Below are 22,916 nucleotides of genomic sequence, written 5' to 3'. Positions count from 1 at the left end.
CCATAAGATTGGATGACGGAGAATTTGTACAATTCGATTAGCTGTATTAGCCAGATCAACAACACCGGATATCATTATTCCAAATAAAAGTTATGTCAACTGAGTCAATCCCACAATTTGACGTTATAAGCAACTGGCTATTTAGTATCTACAAGTTCGGGTAAAAGGTAGATTAAAACTGGTAGTTGGATTTCTAAGCATTCGGAATATCAACTCCGTGTGAACAGGGATTGGAATCGAGGATAGAAGAGACCTATAAAGAACCCTCGTAGATCCAGGCAATCTCTTATTATTTTATATTGTTCATTCTCATCATTTTAACGGATTTCATCCTTAGACTTGCGACAGAAACTAACTAGATACCAGTATGGCCCAATCTGGGAAACATGCCCTCGTCTTCGGGGCCTCTGGGATTTCGGGTTGGTCTATCATGAACCAAACACTCCAATATCCCACTTCGACAACCTTCGGCCGCGTGACGGGTTTGTCAAATCGACCATTTGACAAGAAGGACGCTTTCCTCCCCGGTGATGAGCGCCTCAGGATTGTCTCGGGCATTGACTTGACCCAGTCTGTTGAGACAGTCAAAACTCAACTCAAGGAGAAGGTCGATCAAATTGAATCAGTAGATGCGGTCTTCTTTTGTGGTAGGTGGCTATCTTGTTGTTCCACAGTCTTCTAGTCGAAAAAAAAATATATTGTTAACCGATATTTAGCCTATATCCAAACTGGTGATTTCCAGTCTCTGCGGAAGGTCAATACCGATATTCTTCAAACGGCCATCGAGTCCATTTCCGCTCTTTCGCCCAATCTTGAAGTGGTCATTCTGCAGACTGGTGGCAAAGGATACGGATTGGAATTCCCTAATGAAGTAAAAATCCAACCTCCACTCCACGAAAAGATGCCGCGTATCCCCTTGCCATGGAGAGAAAATATCTTCTACTACGACCAATATGATCTTTTGCAGAGACTTTCCAAGGGCAAAAAATGGACTTTCTCTGAAATTCGGCCAGATGGAATTGTTGGGTTTGCTCCTGGGTCCAACGTCATGAACATGGGCTTCGGCATTGCTTTTTACTTGACTCTATATCGGGAGATCTATGGAAAAGGCGCTGAGGTCCCATTCCCTGGCCGGTTACATGGTTATCATACTCGCCATACCGACACGTTTCAAGATATCCTTGCTCAAATGGAGATTTTTGCCGCTCTCAATCGTGACAAATGTCCTAACGGATCAAGCTTTAACTGTGGAGATGGAGAACCTGTAACATGGGCCCAGGTCTGGCCTGGGATTTGCTCCTACTTTGGTCTGTCTGGCGTAGAGCCAGATGGCGAGCCGAAGAATATGGAGGATTTTGTCTCGGGGACAAAGAAGACCTGGGACAGTTTGGTTGAAACTCATGGCTTGAAGAAGGGTCTGATTGAATCCCAGAACTGGGGTCATGTAAACTTCATGTTGGTAGAATTCGACTTTCCCAGGGAATATTCTCTCGAGGCAGCTCGGTCTATTGGATTTAAAGAGGCAATTGATACTGTCCAGGGCTATCGAATTACATTTGATAGGATGGTGAAGGCGAAATTCATACCCGCGCCTTAGCTGAGCTTTTGAATGTATACGCAGATACTTTGTACGGACATTAGTTGGTACATAGTAGTAACTACTAGTTATACAGCCAAAAGGCAAAGAAAAAAGATACACTGAAATATTGAAATGGATGCTCCAGGTATTGGAATCCATTCCAATACCTGGCATATTCTCTTTCTATACAATTATACAATCTATAGGTATCAAAGTCAATACACGCGCAGTTCCACAGAACCGTCGGTTCGTGCCTGACGCCATGCGGTCATACGTAGGTACATTATGAAGTATAGTTATATTCTAGTGTATCAGTGTTCATAAACAGAGTCATTCTAGAGTCATTCTATTATTCTATTCTATATTATTCTATCTCTCTATAGTATAGTATAATATAATACAATTGAATATAGTAATATACTGTTTGAATGTCCCTCGTAAGCAAATGCAATGCGGTCACGCCTCCGCCTGCATCTTCCCTCATCCACTTCCACTTCCACTTCCTCTTCTTCTTTTCCTTTTCCACACTTCCCCCTCAACCCTTCCCTTGTTTCATCCTTTCTTTTTTTTTCTCCTCTTTTCCACCCCCTCCCTCTAGTTTCACCTTGCGGAGACACTTTTTCCCACTCTTTTATCCGTGGGGCTTCTGGGCTCTCTCTTCCTCCTACCGACCCCCCGCTGTCTGGTGACGTTGACCGCTTCATCTCATCCACCCCCGGCCCAGGCTTCATCGCTTTCACCCACTCAGCACTGAGCGACTTGTCCCGGTATTCCGGTAATGTCGGCCCCGGCCAACTCATCAACGGTGGTCCGCAGCCATTCGACCTCGTCTCGACCATCTAGAGCTGCTCAATCTGATCTACCCCATCGCACTAGAAGCGTGGCGGTCCGATCGTCCAACTCCTCCCAGCCCCCTCCACCATCTCATTATTCACACTCCAAGACTTCCTCTCACGATCGTCGCCCGCCATCCAACCATGCCGCTTTAGATAATATTGCTCGCCGGGACTACGAACAGTCCAACGTTGCTAGGATGCCTTCTCGCCGTGAACCTTCTTCCGAACGTTCGCAGGAACGCCCGGCCACCGCGACTCGGACCGACTCTACCCGGCGACACTCCAGGAACCCATCAACACAAGGTCGCAGGCGAGAAAGCATGGAAGCCGCTGCCGCTGCTGCTCCGGATCGTGCGGCTGAGGCTTCGCAACATGCGACCGCAACTTCAGGTGCTCAGGTGCCCACACAGCCTAGACGTCGCACTACCATCACAACCCCAACGGGCCAATGGGCGCTCGGGAAGACCATTGGTGCGGGGAGTATGGGTAAGGTGAAATTGGCGAAGAATATGGAAACAGGAGAGCAAGTAAGTCAAAATCTCGAAAGGTGGCCACCTGCATTTGTTAGAGTGGTAGCGCAATATGGCTCATCGGAGAGCTTTAACTAATTCCGGTCGCAGGTTGCTGTCAAGATCGTCCCCAGACTCTCCACCGAGGAGCATCGCAACAGCCGCGACACCGAACGAGCTGACCGCTCAAAAGAAATTCGAACCGCTCGAGAGGCCGCCATTGTTAGTCTAGTGAGCCATCCGTACATCTGTGGAATGCGCGATGTGGTGCGGACAACGTATCACTGGTATATGCTCTTTGAATATGTCAATGGTGGCCAGATGTTGGACTACATCATCTCCCACGGCAAATTAAAAGAGAAACAAGCTCGCAAATTTGCCCGGCAAATCGCCAGTGCTCTTGATTACTGCCATCGCAACAGCATTGTCCACCGTGACTTGAAGATCGAAAACATCCTAATCAGCAAGACCGGTGATATCAAAATCATCGATTTTGGTTTGAGTAACCTATTTTCACCAAGAAGCTTGCTCAAGACATTCTGTGGTAGTCTTTATTTTGCTGCTCCGGAGCTACTCCAGGCCAGACAATACACAGGGCCTGAGGTGGATGTCTGGAGTTTTGGAATTGTTCTCTATGTTCTGGTCTGCGGCAAAGTGCCATTTGATGACCAGAGCATGCCTCAACTCCATGCTAAGATCAAAAAGGGTGTGGTAGAGTATCCACCTGGCCTGACTGCTGGTTCGTCTTCTTTTCCTGATATGGCTTTCCATCTGAGAATTGCTTCTAACCATCCTTCACAGAATGTCGTCACATTATCTCTCGAATGCTGGTAACTGATCCAAAGCAACGTGCAAGTTTGAGCGAAATCATGAATCACCCTTGGATGAACAAAGGCTTCAATGCGCCACCCGAGAATTATCTCTCTCAAAGAGAGCCACTGCAACTGCCTCTGGATCAGGAAGTCATCGAAAAAATGACCGGTTTTGACTTCGGCCCACCTGATTACATTGAGGCTCAGTTGGTCAAGGTCCTAGAATCGGAGGAATATCAGCATGCGGTGCGACTGAATTTCCGCGAACAGCCTATCGCGAATCAATCTGAGAAAAAGCGTGGTGTCTTCGATTTCTATAAACGTCGCAACTCTGCCAATAGCCGCGATACTCTATCAGCGCCCTCTGCCGAGGCTGTGCAGCTGGGAAATGATCCTTTGAATGCTTACAGTCCCCTCGTATCTATTTATCACCTCGTCAAGGAGAAACTGGATCGAGAGCGCGTCGAGTCTCGTCCGGGAGCTCTTGGATTCCGTCCAACTGCTGGCGAGGAAGAGTCACCGCTACCTGCTGTCGCACCCCCCGCGGCCGCCCATACAAACCAGTACCAACTTCCCGGGGAGAAGGATACAGGTCGTCGGTCCCGCCCGCGAGCCAGAACTCATGGTGAAGACGAAGTTTCCGAAGGCATGAAGAATTTACACACGCATTCCCCCTCCGCTCATGTCATGCCAAACATGGTGCAGCCCGATACTCCCGCCAAGAAAGAAAGTACCGCCGCCGGTATTCTGAGACGCTTCAGTACTCGCAGAACCAAGGATCGCAGTCGTGATATCGAGCGCGAGCGTATCAGTACTCCGAATACCCCTACCCTGAATGTGCAGCCCCCGGCCGATTCCGCATCGCCTATGCACCGTGGATTCAGTGTAAGGCGCACTCGACGTGCCGATCCTTTGCCCAGTTCACATGCAGCCAGTGGTAGCCAACCTCAGCAAGATTTTCTTGCTGCTCCCGGCTCAAGCGAACGGACTTCAAACTCAAAATTCCTGGGGCGCTCTACTAGCGTCAATTCTGCCGATTATCGGCCTCGCAGAGCCGCTAGGAGAAGCGATGCCGATACGCTGGACGTTGGTCAACCTCCTTCGACAAGCGGATCCGATCAGATTGGCCCTAACAGTCAGCCTGACCAGAGTGGCACGAGACCCACAGCTCGCTCTCACACTGCGCGAACAATGTCCTTAGGCCATGCCCGTCGGGAGAGCATTCAAGCTCGTCGGGCTAGGCGGGAGGCTGCTCGGGAAGCAAATGTGCCCGAAGAGACCGACGCGGATATCTCCGGCGCTGGTACAGCATTGGAGAGTGCTAATGAAGGAGAGGATCTCTCAAAACCTGTGTATCTCAAAGGTCTCTTTAGTGTGTCGACTACTAGCAGCAAACCCTTGCCTGTCATTCGGGCCGATATCATTCGTGTTCTAAAGCAGCTGGCAGTCGAATACGTCGAAATAAAGGGTGGTTTCAGCTGCCGGCATGCCCCCAGCATTGACCTCGACAAAGTGGTTGACGTCAGCCCTCCAAGCCCAGATCGACAAGGCCAGGTCTCACATCGTCGCCGCATTAGCTTCGGTGGTCTTCTTGGGCATGATGAGACTCGTGAGGAAGGCCGACACGAGAGTCGTGGTGGCCATGCTAAAGTGCAACGTCGTCCTCAAGGCCAACCAGACCGTAGTTTCACTACAAACTCGGATGCATCCGAGGAATACGTTGGTCGAGAGCAGTCTTCTGGCGCAGTCGGTGATCGCGTTGTGGGTGAAACTACAACTCGCGTTCAAAGTGACACTGGCGAGAACCTCGTTCTCCGCTTCGAAATTCTCATTGTCAAGGTGCCTCTCTTCTCTCTTCATGGCATTCAGTTCAAGAAAGTGTCTGGTGGTATGTGGCAATATCGCGAGATGGCGAAGAAGATTCTCGATGCCCTGCGACTGTGAAGCAGCCGCAATCAACCCAACGAAAATGGTACATCAAAGAGAAACATATCATCCGGCTTCCTGGCTACATATTCCTTGTTGGGACACCGGCTACGTTTCCGTCGGGTCACAACCTAGGTAAATTTATCAACGACGTATCCGCATGAGCATATATCATTTGTCTTTTTTTTCAATGCATACCAAAGCAGTCTCTTCAACCCCTTCCCCCTACTCTCATCTATTAGCCTCATCGTTCCGGTTTGCTCTGCATTTCCTTTTTCACCCCCGGTTGTAGCTTTACAGGACTCTTTTTTTTCCCTCGTCGGTGATTCCTTTTTGTTTTCATGCGGAAAGGAAAGTCTTCATGATGTACATTAGAACCAAGTGAAGACCCCCCTCATATATTCTTTTGTTCTTGACGCTCAACTTTTGTACTTTCTTTATGGTGCGGGAACTTGGCGTTGTACAGCTTGTATGGGATATTGATTGTCATGTGTTTTCGAATGAACTTTCACGCAAAAATGCGATTTTTGAGTCTACATTTTTTGACTGCTATTGAGTAAATGTATCTATCCTTAGTTATCTACTCTGGAGACTAGTAGTACTAATGGACGAAGGTGGTTTCAACTTATTGTATAGCATACCTAGTACATATTTAGTGCGGAGATTCAATATTGTTACTGTTTGATGTCAACCATGGAACTCCCAGCTGTTTAGCGGGTGATCGACTTTGATATTTGCGGAAAAGAGAAACAGGAGTGGTTCTATCCACAACAATAAGCCAATAGATTCCAGTAAAGTAGATACGACATGTGGGTTTGGTTACTGGAGTTAGTTGGAACTAGTAGCTATTTTACTGCTATGCTATTATAGCATTCGTTGACTGCCCGAAGCTTTTCTATATTCAAGTTTCATGCATTCTTCCAAGAGTACGTGATGATATCAATTGAAAGCTAGTCCTGATACCTCCCGTCTTATTTGTAATTGAAATGAATGAAATGATCCTTCTCTTCTTCTTCTCATCACGTAGGTGGATATAAATCTCTTTCTCCATTGCCACTAGACGTGAAATGATTTCTCTACTTGCGCCCCGCGATCCTCAACACATCCTTGTAATTTCTCCTTTGTCCCTCGGTCCGAATTCTAAGGGTTGTACCCGATCCAGCCGTCCCAGGAGAATCCGATGCCGATGCTGATTCGACAGTCACAAGCCTGATAACTTCCTTTGCGTCTCTATTAAATTCGTCTGTCCAGGTCTTCGGATTCTTTTTCGTTTTTATCAGGAGGTCGATCAGATCTTTTGCTCTATCGCGTTTCCCATTGTGATGAAGAGATTTTATGATCTCCATGAGATTATTCAATGTGCTTGATCCAGCATACCCATGTATCTCACTTTCCCGGGTTATAGCTTCTCGGCACGTAGCTTCGGCAACATCGTACATCCCCAGGCGGTGTTGAACAAGACAATTCCAGTACAGAGCATTCATAGTGGTTTCATGCGTAGTCCCATAAATCTTTGTCCATCCTTGCAGCGCACAGGCAAGATTGATCTCAGCCAGTTCGTATTTCTGGAGTCGGTATTGGGCCATTCCGCAGGTGCAGATAGCGTCCAGCACTTTGGTATCTTCTGCTCCCCAAACATCAACTGCATGTTTCAAGAACTGTTGAAAACTGGTTTCCGCGGATGTGTAAGTTTTCGTTTTGTAGTACATTCGACTCAATCTATACACGGACTCGAGCGTGTCTTTATGTGCAGTACCAAGAATTCTTGTATGCCACGCCACTGCTATTCTATATGCCCTAGTCGCTTGGTAGTCTTGTTTCAGCGGTTCGAGGCATTTTCCGAGCAGGAAATGGGCGCGGTGGGTGTCTCCAAGTCTTTCTTTGATCACTGTATCGAAAGTATCTTTCGCCTCCTGGTATCTCTTTAAATTGTAAAGAGCCATGCCAAGAGTGAATCCCGCATCAGCGGTCTCCCCTATCGCGAAAATTGACCTTGTGGGTCTTTAATCGAAAGGGGAAAACTTTTTGAAGCCCCGAGACTGCATCTTCATCCATACCGAGTTCGAAAGCGTTCAAGCTACTCCAGAGCAAACTTTCCATTAGCTCTCCATCTCTCAGGCTCGTATTCCCTTTCTCTCCTTCCGAAAGGCGACAGAAGATAGCCTCGGCTTCTATATATTTTCCTCGCATGAAGAGGGTTCGACCAAACATATGAAAGAAGGCAAGAGTGATTCTGTTTGAAGGCCCAAACTGTGTTGTCACGTCATCCATAATTTGTTTGAAAATGGCTTCGGCCTCTCGATACTTCTTGAGTGCGAAATGACAAGAGCCAAGCCCATTATACGAAATCAAAGTATCGGGATGGGTCCGCCCAAGAATTTCTGCTCGTTTTTCGGCTGCAAATTCCAGCAACAAGGATGCTGTATCATAGTTCCCTTTCTGAAACGCGATAGATCCAAGAAGACTGCATGTTAATAAAGTTGATGGATTATTCATCCCAAGAAGGAGTTTTTGCACTGGGAACACTCTGTTAAGAAGTTCCTCTGCCTCTCCATAACGCTGCATTTGATATAATCGCACCCCTTCATCACGGAGCTCGTCAAACTTCGGATCATACGGTATTATATCCTCTTTTTGATCTTTCTCTGCAATAGAACGGGATGACGACTTTGGGTTCACAGTATATTCTTGCTCAAGGACATTGTCTGAAGAGGATTTATTTGATGAGAGGCGTTCTTGGCTCAATTTCATTTTCCACCACGATGCGCCATGACCAGGTGCATCGGGATGATATTGACTATCATTTTGATGCATATTCTGAATCTGGGCCCAAACTTGATCCTCGACCGACTTTGAAACGTCGGGCTGCTCAGCAGAGGCTGGCCTTGATTTAGACTTCGAATCCTGCTTTTCCGGACTTGTCGATAGAATCGCTTTCATCGTCCTATCTTCAGATACAAGAAACTCACGCAGTTGCCGTTCAACATGCGACAATAGAGGTGGAAGCGGCGGCGAGCTTTGTGGCTCCGTTTTCGACGTAATAGTGCGCGGCTCTTTTGGAGAATCGTCCTGCGGTACATCTCTGGATTTGGCGGGTCTCAAAGATTTAGCAAAAGCAGTTTCTTCTGTGCGATGTTTATCGGAAGAGGCAAGGTTCAAATCCACTGATACAGTAGCTCTTAATGTATTGGTGGAATCGGGCGCTATTGCTTGGGCTGGTGATGTGTCAGTACGATTTTTATATTCGTGTTGGGAGGGGTATAACATTCTCACCATCAGATGGGGCCGATTTTAGTTCGGGGAAATAATCAACCGGCTCTACCACTTCAGTCTGGGGCGAAGAAAGATACAGCTGGCTGAGCCAGTCAGTATTCAGTGCCTCGCTCGCAGACAATCTCTTCCTGGGGTGTCTTGCCATCACTGCTTCAATGAACCTATAGCAATCTGGGCTGAAGACGAGGGACGAATTCGGAAAAGGGAAGTCTCCCCCACGGACATACTGAACGAGTTTATTGAGCTCCTCCAGCTTGAATGGGTAATCATGGAAAAGCATAAAAAATGTTGTCACGCCGACGGACCACATGTCAATGCTTGCCGTGAAGTTATAAGCCACACTATTGTCCTCCTCGCCTGGGGGTACATGACCTTGTATCTCCGGAGCCATAAAAAGTCGTGTGCCCACATAGGTCGATACACTGGTATTCTCATTGACTCGTTTGCTGATGCCGAAATCACCAAGTTTCACAAGCCATTCCGGACCCGGCTGAATCACGAAGATGTTCTGTGCTCGTTAGTTTAGTCTCAGTAAATCCCAACCAAGATTTCACTAACTTTCGGTTTTATGTCTCGATGTACAAATTGATTTGTATGTAGACACATCAATCCCTCTACCACCTGAAAGGTGATCTTTCTCACTTCTTCTTCGGGTAATGGTTTAGTGAGATAGGAACCGAGATCTCCATGCTCAATATACTCCATGGCAAGAAATACAGATTTGTCATTTTCGTACCATCCGAGAAATTCGACGAATAAACCACGGAACTATGCGAGATCAGCAATGGCCATCATGTTAGAACGACGGTAGAACAAACCTTCTGCTGCGAGAATCTGGCAATTGCCTCAATCTCCTTATAGTAGTCGATCTTATTCGAAGAAATTCGAGTCTTATCGATCTCTTTGATTGCCTGTAGCCCGGCCGCGCCGCCAACAGTTGCGCAACGGTGTAAATAGACATCACCGAAGGATCCAGAACCAAGCAACTTCTCCTTTTTCCAGACACGCTTTACCTCACAGGGGCGGGCATATCTACCAGGCTTTGACCCTGTCCCGGCAGTGAAATGATAATGAGCTTCCGGGTGGCATTCGACAGTGATTCGGGTGTCCAAGACAAGGTCTGGTAGTCGAGATATCATTTTCCCCTCCATACCGACCCCAGGAAATCAGACCATCCATCACGTTGCCAGTGAATTGTGGTTTGGAAGAGGATAGAATCATCATGCCAGAGGGGCCCCGAAGTCATCGCGGCTGAGCAGCCGGGGCGCTTACGCCCGAGCGTTGGCAGTGCATGGAACTAAGTCGACCTGGGCATGTACAGAAGAAAGAGAGAATCGCGGGCTTTCATTCGCTTGAATGGACAGTAATGAATGCTCGATCGGGACTAGCGCTTGTTTGTTTGATTGTCAGTCCTTAAAGCGGCAAGGCACGATTTCCCGAATTGGTTGGCTACAGCTTTTCTTTTTTATTTTTTTTGACGGTTCAATGCAAATGAATCATCATGATCACGATGCGGAATTACTAGATCCTATTAATATTAGATATATTCACTAACTACCGTATGTACTAATAAGTAAATAATGCGGTATTTGTATTGGACCGACAGTCATCATTCAAAGTAAGTTATGTCATCTATCGATCACGTGACATGTACCAACCCTCAAATTTAAGTAATTCTAGTAAAACGATTCATGGTTATAGAATCGCACCAGTATGTCGTATATATTCAATATCTATATAAATGAGCAAATTAATATTTTAGAAATTCATTGATGCCTTTATTTCCTTAAATTTGGCTGATATGGTAGTGACAACTCCTGTGGAAGATACGTTCAATCTTTAGGGGTATTCGGGGGCCCCGCCCGGCCCGTAAAGTGCCCAATCCCGCCTAATTCTTGTGCCCGTCTTTAGTGCCGATGAAATGGCAATCTTTAATAGCGACCCATTTACCTTCGAACTCACTTGGATATTCAAATGGACTTATTCGACTGTAAATATTGATGACTATGAAATTATATCTTTTTGAATCCTTTTTTTTCGCTCTTAAATCTCTCTCTTTTCTTGAATAGTCTATATAATGATATTTTAGTTGGCGAATATTGATGACTAATCTAACTTTCGCCAGTTGGCCACTCTGCTTCGGCCTCAACCTTCAAGTTCCCTGCTGTTCTCTGTTCTCTTCTCTTCTGATCCTTCTCGATTTCAGCTTCAAGTGGATTTTTTTCCTATTTTCTTGTTCTTTTCAGTTGGCTGCGACCATCTCCGTCTCCACCGGTCTTCTATCAGGTCTATCGGGGTTTTATCAGCCACCAACTCATATTTTATTATTTTTGAAGATCGACAAATTCCTCGCCCAATTTTATCACTCAACTCGAAAAATTAATTCTCTTTTTCTATTTACTTTGTTTAATTGATTTTTCTCGATATTGATTTTTTTTTATCTCGCTATATCCCCAAATTATCCTGGGGGGCTTGTCGTCTCCCGACTTGACGCCCTCTTACAGTGTGATGCGCGTTAAGGCGCGTCCCCCGATCCACGGCATAATTTAAGGATGGGTTCACATGTGGTCGATTTTATCGACCTCACTGGGGATATGGAGATAGAAGATGATCTAGTAAGTGATAATATATTTTTTTAACCAAATTTTTCTTTCATGCTTCTTGATTATTTATGTAAATTGAGGAAGTTTTCCCTTTTATCTGTCCCTTGCGAAAAAAAAAACTCGCCAGTTGGCGGTCGATCCCGTCGATTTCCTTTTCCGCATTCTTCCTATTCTTCTTTCTTCTTCTTTTTTCATCTCTCGCATTCCTAACTTCTTTCCCACTTTCCCTTTGTCAATCCTCCTTTTTTTTCATCTTTTTCATTGAACTATATTCGCTTTAACTGTTTATATCAAATGGGAAATACTCAATGGCCGCGTTCCTCACGTCAATTGCTAACACCATCTACCAGACTTCCGCCAAAACAAATGGATTTATTCACGTCAATTCTCTAACTTCACCCGTTGAAACTTCGGAGAAGATTGAGAATACTGAAAATATTCATCCCCAAAATGGAACGTTCTCATCAAATCTGGTCGTTTCTCCGGCTCTTCCAAATAAGCGCAAGAGCTCAGAGCCTAATGAAGTAGAGCATGAAAAGCCTCGCGTTCCTCCAGTCCCTCCTCGGACTCCCACACCAAAAGATGTGAGTGTTGTGGTTCCATCGCCTTCTCTATCTTTGGATCACTATTCAAAGGTCGAGCCAGAGATAACTGGATTGTCTGAGACATTCTATCCAACTAAGTCTGTCCAAAAAGCCGAGGCTTCTATGCGGCGATATCCGCGTCGCCGAACTTCGAAGCGCAACTTTGTTTCTTTATCCGCGGATCTTGGGGATCGATCTGGCCGGGAGCCTAGTAATGAAGATCTTGAGACTATCCAACGAGCTTCCTTGACGCGAGGTCTAGCTCGTCTTGAGGCAAGTGGGACCAATATTAAGTTCAATGTTGACAAGGAGAACCTTTTTCTACTTGCGGCCTCAAACTTTGGATTTATCCAAGATTACATTCTTGGCGACGGCGTCGAGCGCGTCCCTGAAGAGTTCAATGCCGGTTGTGAATGTCCTGGGGGCGTATGTGAGCCAACAAGGTGTAACTGTCTCATGGAGGAAGAAGATACCGATGAGAAGATCGTACCATACCAATTGAAGAAACGAGCACTTCATCCAGATTTCCTTGATCGAACCTCGATGATTTACGAATGTAATCATCGGTGCAGTTGCCAAGCCAGATGCTGGTTCAATGTTACCCAAAGAGGCCGCAACTTTCAACCAGAGATTTTCCACACTGGTAATCGTGGATTTGGTAAGCCTTGATCCTCAAATACCAAAGTCTCGCTAGACTTGATCTAATAAGAATTCTGTCACAGGTCTTCGATCCTTCGACAACATCCAAGTTGGCGAATTCATCGACTATTATCTAGGAGAGGTCTTGACACAAGAGGAAGCAGGCTTTCGTGAAGATGATCAGCAAATATCATATCTGTTCAGCCTCGACTTTATCCCAGAGCAAGACTCTGCGACTCAGAAGGACTACTACGTCGTGGATGGCCGGAAATTCGGCAACGTCACCCGCTTCATGAATCATTCTTGTAATCCCAACTGCAAGATCAAACCGGTCTCTATCGATCACGCCGATGATCGCATCTACTACCTCGCCTTTTTTGCCCTGCGTGATATACCGGCAGGAGAAGAATTGACATTCGACTACAACCCCGGAGCGAATAGAAAAGAGAAAAAGTTCGCCGGTGCCGTCAAGTGTCTTTGCGGCGATGCGAAATGCCGAGGTCAACTTTGGCCCAATGCACGAAAACAACAAAATAGACCCTCAGCTGGCGAATCTGCTCCAAGTAGTTCTGAGGAATAAGGATCAAAATTGATTCTACGTATTTCTTTTCTTTTCATTGTTCTGTTACATATTTTGCATGGCCAAGCGATACCCCAAAGTTTTTCCAGCGAGGACGATTTTGTGAGTCGCTAGCACGAATCACGAACAACCACATTTACAGCATAATTTCATTTTCGATGGGAGTGGGCGTCTGGAGTGAATATCTGGTCTGCATCGCACATGGTACCGGGATTTCAACTAGAATACCCTATTCGGACGAATCCGACGAGATTCAACCTTGAATGTCTATTGAATAGCAATACTTTCCAACCTTTCTAAATTAGGAATAATTCTTTTTAGCTGTTCAAAGGCCCACAATTTGAATTAAATCTCGAATAACTATACCAGTGTCATATCAGTAATGAAAGTGAAATATATACGTTGAGCTTACTTTCCCAGAAGAACCTGGGACGTTACTTAGTAAACCTTTACTAAATCATTGGAATGAATACTGGCAGACGCATCGTATCTCCTATCACTGTACCAATAAAAGAGCACGTCTATCGCTCGAAACAAAGCAATAATAATAAGAAGAATAAAATAAAAAAGAAAGTAAAAAGTAAAAGATCAGCAATCACTGAAACAAATCTATACATCCAATTTCCCCAAATCCAAACAGGTCCCGATATTTCCAATAGAACACCAAAACTATACAGTCCCACCAAACATAAAAAAATAAAATTAAATTAAACACCGAAACAACCCTGAAACAATCCAAACTCCAAATCCCAACCCCCAAAAAAGTCACTGATCAAACAACTGATCCGCGTTTTAAGATGAAAAAAAAGGACGATATCCACCCGATCTATGCCCTCCCTTCCATAACCTCAAATATACCCCCCCATAACAAAGCGGGGCGACTGTCTCTGCTGCGGAAGCGAATCTCGCTCAGGGCTAGGACCAAGACTAGCACGGGATACGGATGAGGATTTAGATGGTAGAGATCGTTGCGCATGTAGATCCATGTCGATGGGACGAGGTTCCATAAGGTCTAAACCTTGTCTTTCGATTGCGTCGCAGGAGCAGCGGGACTGTTCTTCGCTGAGAATGAGGTCTATGGCTGATGGTTGACGGCGTAGAAGCATCATCGATGATCGACCGCGTAGGACGGCGCAGGGTAAAATGCTCACCCCACAGTGGGGATGTGAGGAGTCATCGTGTGTAGTAGGGAGAGCTGGATGAGCTGGATGAGGATGCTCGTGGGGGAGAGTGGATGAATTGTCTCCTGTGTCGGGTTTGTGAGGGTGAAAGGAGAGGTTGAAGAGGTTATTTGCGGGAGGGTTGTTGTTATTGGTATAAGTGGATGTTTGTGAGGTTTGGGAGAAGTGTCGTAATGGTGTTGTTGGTGATCCTGGTGGCGAGGTGGTTCTTGAACTTGGTGGGCTGGAGGTATCACTTGTTTGCCTTGTTCGGCGCGAGAGAGAAGGGAATGGTGAGATAAAATGATGCATGGTGGGGAGGTTGATTACTGTATCGAGGGTTTCTTGATTATTTGGTATGTTGGATTCACCCTGTTTGGAATGTCGCGGTTATGATATTGAAGAGAGTATCTCCATATCCCAGGAAAATTCTCGAACAAGATAATATAACGAAATAGAAAGAAAGAGAGAGAAAAAAAAAGGCATAAAGAAAGGCAAAGACGAAGAATTTCAATTGCACTGCAAGGACCGTGCTGCAGGGAGGTTGAGACACGACGGACGCATGCGGGAAGGCCTGGATGGCCGAATGCGGTAATTGGGAACAATGTACTTAGTACGTCGAATTCTCGAAGAAACCCGAAACCCCCCCCTTTGTGAGGGTTGCCAATGGCATTGTCGATAATGACTGCCAATTATTTCATTTGGGCTTTCACCCCATTACCCATCACCCCGGTTCCGTCGTGCTGATACTGCAACTAGTTCATATCTACTATACTCTACGCGCATACGATGCAGTCAATAGCGGACCCACTGTTTCAGCGCCCCCCCTCGATATTCCTCGATATCGTGAGAGGGCAACTCAATTTCGTCTTTCTCTTCTTCATAAGAGAAAGTGTTCAGGTATACATAGTAAGGCAATTGTCCGTTTAAACAAAAGCCTATGGACCCCAAGTTATACTATACAAAACACCAATAATAAAAGGGCAATACAGCGACACTTACTGTATTGTGAATGTATACAGAAAAGGTGCTATGGCTGGATTTGGTGAAAGCGTGCTCTATCGTTTGTCAAATGTATGTACATGCTACATTCTATTCACGAGATTGGGGAAAGGAACAAAACAAAAAGTAAACCCATGCCGAAATGGTAGTCCACGCCGTGCTATGCAAGATGCTCCGGATGCCATCCAGGAAAGTGGTAGTGTACAGCTGGAGAAAAAAAAAAAACAAGAGACAGTATGGAAACGAAGAAAAGGGAGAAAGAGAGGAAGAAAGAAAGGACAAGAGTAGTCTCGAGATATCAAATCATCCGAGTATGGGAAAAACAAAATTGTAATCCCTCCTTTTCATATCCACGATTCACCGAGTCTTGCATCAGGACGTCAACACATGATATCTTTTTTTTTTTAAAAAAAAAAAAGTGGATGGAAGTAAACCACATCCTACTCAGATCGATCACCAGATCGCCGTTGCGTAAAACTACGCCGAATACTCTCACCCCAGGCGGAGTTATCCAGCGAATTCATGACATCCCGCACGCTCATTGCACTATTCTGCCGGGAATGATCGGCACTAGCCGAAGACGGCGTCGCAGACCCACGACGCTCATCAACATCGAACGAGACCCGCTCCCCATACATGCGCTGCGGAGTACGCGCGGGACTGAAGCTGGCCCAATCGGTCGGCGTGTTACCTCCAGATGATCGGCCCGTCAGAGTTGTGTCGAGGCGGGGAAGATCAACGCGGCGACCGGTTGGACTAGATTCTGCTCGGCGATGCATGGTAGACGTTGGCGAAAGCATCGGTGCGAATGGCGAGTCTGGATCAGGTTGGGTTTGAGGTGTCATCACGCCTGTTGGTTGTTCCTCGGATTCTTCGCTTGGATCATCGACGAAGATCTCTGGTACTGTGAACTGCGGGACTGCTGTCATTCGGCTGTTCTTCTTGCGTTCGATCGCTCGTCGGAATTCTCGAGACCAATAGAGTGTGTCGAAGAATCCGATTACAGTGTTTCGGCGGACTGCTTCCTCCACGCGCTGAAGTCGTGCTCGGCGGCGCAAGAATTCTTCTAGTCGCAGACTCTTGCTGTCGCTGATGACATTGTAATGGGCTAGGATCATAAGACATTGGTGAAATGAAATGCCACGGTCTGGATCCGCCGAAACTAAAACTTCTTCGTAGAACGTATTCAAGCGCTGTCGCCTGGCTCGAATAGTATTGACTGGAATTCGGTCGACGATACGGGCAAGTTTCTTAATGTCAATGCCATCAGCAAGATCAACTGGCTGGAGCGGGTTCATCGATTCGCGCGATCGCACAGGTAATGAGCTATGCAACGAATGAACTGAATCGCGAGGAGTAGCACGACATTGTTCTAGTATTCGCCCCACGTTGAACTCCTCGTCATAAATTCGCATGGTAAAGACGCCGCTGAGTTCTCCAAGAAGACGAGGGAACTGTTCTTTGGAGATGAATCCCGATCCTTCGGGGTCATAAGTCGCCCAGGCTTGCTTGAACCGACGGATCTCTTCACGGCTCAGAGCATAAAGACCACTGCTCCGTTGGTACACGTAAGAGAAACTCTCGAAAATCAGCGACACAAACAGCGAAACGAAAATGTACATGCTAATCAAATTCCATGCAATGAACAAGCAGCGTGCCCAGGCAGCGCTGCCGCAATCGTCGTCGAGGAAATTAGCATTGTAAGTGCATACTGGAGGCACCATGGTAGCATAATCTTCCATGATCTCATTCCACCCTTCACCACAACTGCACCGGAAAAGGAGGACCAAGGACTTAGGTAGATCTCGGAAATTGATGTTATGGGTTCCTTGGCTGCCAAACTTGGTCAAGCCAAATGCCTGGTTCATGGCGATACCAAATACCAGGAAAAGGACGAACCAAGTCGCAAGCAAATTTCCAATCACCGGTAGACTAGCTGCAGCTGTCTTGAACAGCTGGTCGAGTTGATTGTTCCGTGGAATGAGCAGTAGAGTGATGGCAACTAAGAAGAGCTTGTTCAGTTCGAGCACAACTTGCGTTCGGTATGAAATATCCAAGATAGTGGTTATGAAGGCCCCAGGGACAGCGAGGAGAGAGTAAAGATCCCATGAGCTTCGGCTGAATCGATGCCATCCAAGACCAATCAGACGAATAATCACGTTTGCTATATAAACAAACATGAATATGAAGAAACAGACAGCTGTTTTCTTGTTAGTCTTTGGTAAGGGCAGTAAGGAGGTTGAACGGGTAACTCACATCTGACCAGCTCCCACAGTTTGGGCTCGGGGTAATACTCGAGCACTAGTAGGAGCAGATGTACAACGAGGATGCACGTCACGAAGCGTGCCCATCGGCCATGTTTCTTCACCGCAATCCGATAGCACCACTGGCGCCACTTCGCACTCTTCTCGTTAAATGACCGCTTAGATGGTGATATCTGCCGAAGCAGCTTGCGTAATTCCAACCAGGAACGCTGTTCAGCAGTCAGGAAAGCAACTCCTGTTTGTTCTGTGTAGTTACGCATGAACACGGATTCGAACAGAGTCAAGACGAACACAGCTCCCAAGAGGTTGAAAACGACGAAAAAAAGGCCATTCTCAGGTGCTGATCCTTCCTCTGGTTGGATACCGATACCGGTGATTTGCATCACACTATCTTGAACATCGATCCAACCTTCTTGGGAGACAATTTGGAACAGAATGAAGAGTGAGTTGCCGAAGTTGTCAAAGTCGTAATATGGATTGGTCGCGACCCGCGGTGCCAGAACTGGCCAATTGGATGGTGAGCTTTCAAACTCATTCACACAATTGCCCAAACTTCCAGAGAAATCACCGTCATTGCATTGCACCAGCTGTCCATTGAATAGGTTGACACCATAGATGGCGAATGGGATCAGGAAACTCATCGAGACAGCTGCTGCGGAAATAACCTTCCATCCACCGACGATAATGACTGAGTGGAACGTGTCTTTCGCACTATCACTGACATTAAGCAATCGTAGAGCCCTCAATGCCTTGAAGGCACCAATAGCCCTAGAAACGCTCCAATCATGCTTCAAAGAACCTCCAACATTAATCCAAAGAGTGACCAACACGACACCGTCAATGAAACCCCATGAACTTCGAAAGTAGGCATTGGGAGTCCAGAAGAAGCCATCAGCTATTACCTTAATAGCTGCCTCGAACGTAAAAATGATGGCAAATCCCATGTCCGTATAGACAAACCAGTTGCGATTTGTGCGGAAGTACTCTCGCTGGTAAAGAGGTGTCGTGATACAAGCAAGAAGCACCATGGCCACGATAGCCGCATAAATAAATGCTGAGAAAGCATACCACACAGGTTTGTACGGGTCGACACCTTCAACTCGTTCATGACCACGTCCAGGTCCAACAATTCGCTGGCATATTTTGCGGACTGGATCATGTGGGGCAAACAGGTACAATGATTTATTGTAGTTGGGATGTCTGACGAGATATTCGCGCTGAGCTCGCTTACGCGTTTCAGCAGCTGATACCACTTCCCTAGCCATGGTTCTGGGGTCAAGTTCCTCGTATGCGCGGGAGAACTGAAGCTTTGCATAGAATGGATTCGGCTCACGTCCCATGACGAGAGAAGTGAGCTTGGTATAGATTCGTGAGAGAGCACCCGGCTCAACGGCTTGCTGCGCAGCGTTGTCATCGTGCATTCCGCTCGCCCTGCGATTGTTATTCCTATTCTCTGTTGCCCCATTGGCACCCTCGTCTTCCTCCTCGTCAAGGAATTCACGGACAACGGCATCCTTGAGTAGCATTTCAAGCGCGGCAGGCCCATGATCCAATGGATCCTTGAAACGGTCCGAGTCCCGCCCTAGTCGAATAATTTTCGAAAGGGCCAAGTTGCCTTGGGTCGCACTACCAACATGCTTTTGTTCCAAGAAAGCTCGGACCTGCTGTAATCGCTTCTCATCCTCAGAAACATCAAAACTCTCTTGAATGACAGCAATGAACATATTCAAGATGATGAAGTTGGACACGATGAACCACAGTATAATGAAAGAGGCTGAAATCCATCCCGTATTGAAATGAACAGTGTAAGCAGTGGCATTGTACAGGATATCTGTCCAGTTCTCACTTGAGAGAATTTGATACATGCCGAGGAAAGAATTGTAGATGTCACCGAACGTAATGGCGATAGACTGTCCATCATCATCCATGTCGGGAATTTGACTGCGAAAGAGCTGCGTCGCGAAAATGGCAGCCAGGAATGTCATCAAAAATAAGAAGAATATCAAGTTGAGCAGACCAATAGCATTGCGGAAAACAATACTAATAAGTTTTCTGGTAACAGGGAATGCCATAACAACACGATGGACTCGCAGGATTTGGAACATCGTAAGAACGGTGTAGGGTCGACCGGAGTAACGGATGGCGGGAATCTGAATTATGCAAGTAATAACAGCAAGGAATAGGTCGAACCAGTTCAAACGACTGCGCAGAAACCCTCGCCAGTCGGAGATAAAGCGTAGCACAATCTCAATGAGGAGAATCACGGTCACGACGACCTCCGTGTTGTTGATGAAGGAACGTCGGTCGTCAGACATGCCAGAACTCCTCAATGCCTGCACGACGAGGCCAAAGGTGATGATCAAGATCCAAAGCCAGTAAGTCTTATCATAGAGTCGCTTGAGTTTGCTTGGCTTGCGATTGGATTCTTCGTCGTTATTGACCTCATCTATTTGCTGGACAGCGAAAGCACTGCGCTTGCTTTCTTCACGAATGACTTGAAAGGAATGTGTGATAACTGCGACTAGTAAATTGACAAGCCATAGACTTAGAATTACCAAGCCAAAGGCAAAGAAGAGTGCAGCGGCCATATAGTCACTGTCCGTGGTGTAATAAAGCAGGTCGGTGAAAGTGTTGGAACTCATAATGACAAACACTAACTCGAGCGATTGCACAATATTGTCGAAGCTCACGGTTCCATTGCTTGGATTCTCACCTTCAATGCAAAGGGACCCTTTGGGGCAGATATAGCCCTTTGGCTTATGGCTATCTGCAGGAACACCTAGAGTATCAATCCATGACATCTTCTCCCCAGTCGTATCGTTGAGATATCCACCACAAAATTGTTCACTTTGAGTATAATTTGACTGTCCCTCGGGATCAATCCAGACACACGTCCTTCTGAGACTAGACTTGAAACTTTGGATACCGACAATGGCAAAGAGCAGCCAGAAGAAAGAGATGAGAAACGCGACATGAACAAGATTAGGGGCAGCACGTTTCAAACTTCGAAGAATTACCTAGAGAATTCAGTCAGCGGATTGAGTCATTCATCTTCTAGGGGACGATTCGTACCGAAGTGCCATTTGTGAGAGCAAGAAGACGAAGGATTCGAAGACAACTCAACATCTTGAAAATGTACAACTGATGAAGTTTCTCCACGCCTTCTAAAGAGAGAATAAAAGATATCCAGAATGCAACAATAGCCACAAAGTCAAGTCGATTGAATGAATGTCGCAGAAATGCTCGGTGTGCTAGTCGAATACGGCGCTTTTGAACGGGATCATCATAGGATTGCGTGTCCAGCGCATTCAACCCGGTGAAAGTTCGAATAATAGATGCTTGTGGTTCGGCTGGGAGAAATGAAACTTTCTTCTGCGTCGCCTGTCGATGAGGAGTAATGAGGTTCCTGCCCTTCTCCGCTAAGCCTTTTCTGATTCCTTGTGACCGATTAAGAGTACTGTACTCTGTCGGGTTGAAGATAAAGCCCGACACTAGGATCTTCGCTGAGATCTCAAGGGTATAAATAATAAAAATGATGAGAAAAACCCAATCCAGGGGAGAAGCGGCCCATCGTGTCGCAATATGGTTGTTAAATACGGATTTTGAGGATTCCACAATGAGTAGAATTGTTTGGATGATAATAACAACAAGAACAAAGGGTTCCATGAATGGATGAACGAGAATATCGCAAAGCCAAAGTCGAAGTGGGTGGTTCGGCCCCAAAATACCGAGTGACCGGCCTCGGAATGGGTTATTTTGATGCTTCCAGTTTTTGGACGAATTTCGTTTCTCCCGGGCTTGTTGGGCTTGTGTACTCGACTCGGAGCCATAGTCCATCATGGCAGGGAGAGCTGGGGGCCCATCCATACGCGCATTCTTGTTTGACTCTTCCCTCTCGATCGATTGTTGTACGACTTCCGGTTCGTTACTCAAATTGACGACACGCTGCGACATAGATTTGACCATGGAACTTGCTCGTTGTAGAGGGGAAGAAGGTGACAGAGATCGAGATCGAGCACTGTTGCTTCGTCCTCGCGCAAGACCTTCCTCCATATGAGGGAGATCATCACCTAATCGTGAACTACCGGCATTATCGCTACTAGGGCGGCCTTCAGAGATAGAGGCGCCATGAATCGGTTGTAGCCATCGAGGATCGGTCAAACGTACATCTTCAGCGTCAGTCGCGGGAGGGAAAGGGGCGTAATTGGGATCGTGAGAATGATAAGTGTCCAATGGCACATTGTCCAAGTCGGACGCAGAATCGTTAAAGTCATGTTGTCTTGAGAGACCAGTCGTGTCTGAAGATCGCGAATATGGCTCATTAAAGCCGATACCAAATGACATGGCCTGTGCGAGCTGGCCCAGGTCGTGGTGAGCGATATCCTCCTCGCGCGCATCTGCAGGTCGCGGGAAAAGATTCCGATTCGAAGGTGCAGCATCAATTGGAGAATCGGCCGCAATACTCTGATATTGGTTTCGAGACCCGGTCCTCATCATCGAAGGTCGTGAAAAGATCCCACCCCCCGTGCTATTGACGCTCCCTCTACCACGCTCATCTGCGGGGCCATCCTGTCTTGAAAGATCCTGAAGTGGGATCTGGCCCGAAGAGGGGCTGTCATAATCGCCAGGGCTTTGGCTATTTGGTGCCATCGTCGGGCAGTATTAAAGATTATCGAATTGCAGACATCGCCAGCTTTGCGACGCTGATGGGTCGAGGACGCGCAATGTGGTGATAAACGAGGGTGAGAAAAGTGGGTGTAGAGGAGATTGGTGGTGGTAGTTTACAGGTCGAGAAGAGAAGGAGAAAGGAGGGAGAGAGAGAGAGAGGGGGGGGGAAGAGGGACAAGAGGACAAGCCAGCTTAGACCGAAATAAGATGCAGGGCCAAGGCGCGCAATTTGGGGCCGGCTGAAGAAGAAGATTCCCCCGTGAGAGAAAGCGGAACAGCGGGAGTCGCAGGGGGTTGATTGGACGGTGGGCCGTGAATTCGTAATTGGAATGTGATTGTATGTTAAGCTTATATAGTTGGTGATTATAATTATGCTTCTCTAAATTATTATCATATTTACTTATGTAGAAAATATTATAGCTTATTGTTGATATAGCGATTAGAGCCAGGGTACTGACGATCATCAACTGTATTACCATAG

The 22,916-nt window shown here is 46.6% G+C and overlaps 6 protein-coding genes across 6 annotated transcripts; 3 read left to right on the top strand and 3 right to left on the bottom strand.

Moving 5' to 3' along the window:
- Nucleotides 1-367: 367 nt before the first annotated feature.
- N7469_011427 (SDR family oxidoreductase) lies at nt 368-1,597 on the top strand (the record flags this gene model as incomplete). Its single annotated transcript, XM_056650332.1, has 2 exons — nt 368-647; nt 717-1,597. 2 exons carry the CDS (start codon nt 368-370, stop codon nt 1,595-1,597), a joined length of 1,161 nt encoding a protein of 386 aa, XP_056495396.1.
- A 760-nt stretch (nt 1,598-2,357) lies between these two features.
- kin1 (putative serine/threonine protein kinase Kin1) lies at nt 2,358-5,680 on the top strand (the record flags this gene model as incomplete). The annotated part of the gene is made up of 3 exons (XM_056650331.1): nt 2,358-2,942; nt 3,036-3,663; nt 3,726-5,680. The coding sequence occupies 3 exons, from the start codon at nt 2,358-2,360 to the stop codon at nt 5,678-5,680; spliced, it is 3,168 nt and encodes a 1,055-aa protein (XP_056495395.1).
- Nucleotides 5,681-6,738: 1,058 nt separating this feature from the next.
- N7469_011425 (uncharacterized protein) lies at nt 6,739-10,086 on the bottom strand (the record flags this gene model as incomplete). Its single annotated transcript, XM_056650330.1, has 5 exons — nt 6,739-7,637; nt 7,720-8,877; nt 8,936-9,443; nt 9,578-9,703; nt 9,754-10,086. The coding sequence occupies 5 exons, from the start codon at nt 10,084-10,086 to the stop codon at nt 6,739-6,741; spliced, it is 3,024 nt and encodes a 1,007-aa protein (XP_056495394.1).
- A 1,401-nt stretch (nt 10,087-11,487) lies between these two features.
- Nucleotides 11,488-13,341, top strand: clrD (uncharacterized protein; the record flags this gene model as incomplete). The annotated part of the gene is made up of 3 exons (XM_056650329.1): nt 11,488-11,550; nt 11,889-12,780; nt 12,845-13,341. The coding sequence occupies 3 exons, from the start codon at nt 11,488-11,490 to the stop codon at nt 13,339-13,341; spliced, it is 1,452 nt and encodes a 483-aa protein (XP_056495393.1).
- An 848-nt stretch (nt 13,342-14,189) lies between these two features.
- On the bottom strand, nt 14,190-14,813 carry N7469_011423 (uncharacterized protein; the record flags this gene model as incomplete). Its single annotated transcript, XM_056650328.1, has 1 exon — nt 14,190-14,813. The coding sequence occupies one exon, from the start codon at nt 14,811-14,813 to the stop codon at nt 14,190-14,192; it is 624 nt and encodes a 207-aa protein (XP_056495392.1).
- Nucleotides 14,814-15,943: 1,130 nt separating this feature from the next.
- On the bottom strand, nt 15,944-22,417 carry cch1 (calcium channel protein CCH1; the record flags this gene model as incomplete). The annotated part of the gene is made up of 3 exons (XM_056650327.1): nt 15,944-17,703; nt 17,760-20,784; nt 20,840-22,417. The coding sequence occupies 3 exons, from the start codon at nt 22,415-22,417 to the stop codon at nt 15,944-15,946; spliced, it is 6,363 nt and encodes a 2,120-aa protein (XP_056495391.1).
- Nucleotides 22,418-22,916: the final 499 nt, after the last annotated feature.

Source organism: Penicillium citrinum (assembly GCF_028827155.1).
Source record: "Penicillium citrinum strain IBT 23319 chromosome Unknown utg000010l:1.0-1229701.0:1.0-1230130.0, whole genome shotgun sequence".
Taxonomy (NCBI): domain Eukaryota; kingdom Fungi; phylum Ascomycota; class Eurotiomycetes; order Eurotiales; family Aspergillaceae; genus Penicillium; species Penicillium citrinum.
The sequence above is the reverse complement of the archived record's forward strand: the minus strand, read 5'-3'. Positions and strand labels throughout refer to the sequence as shown.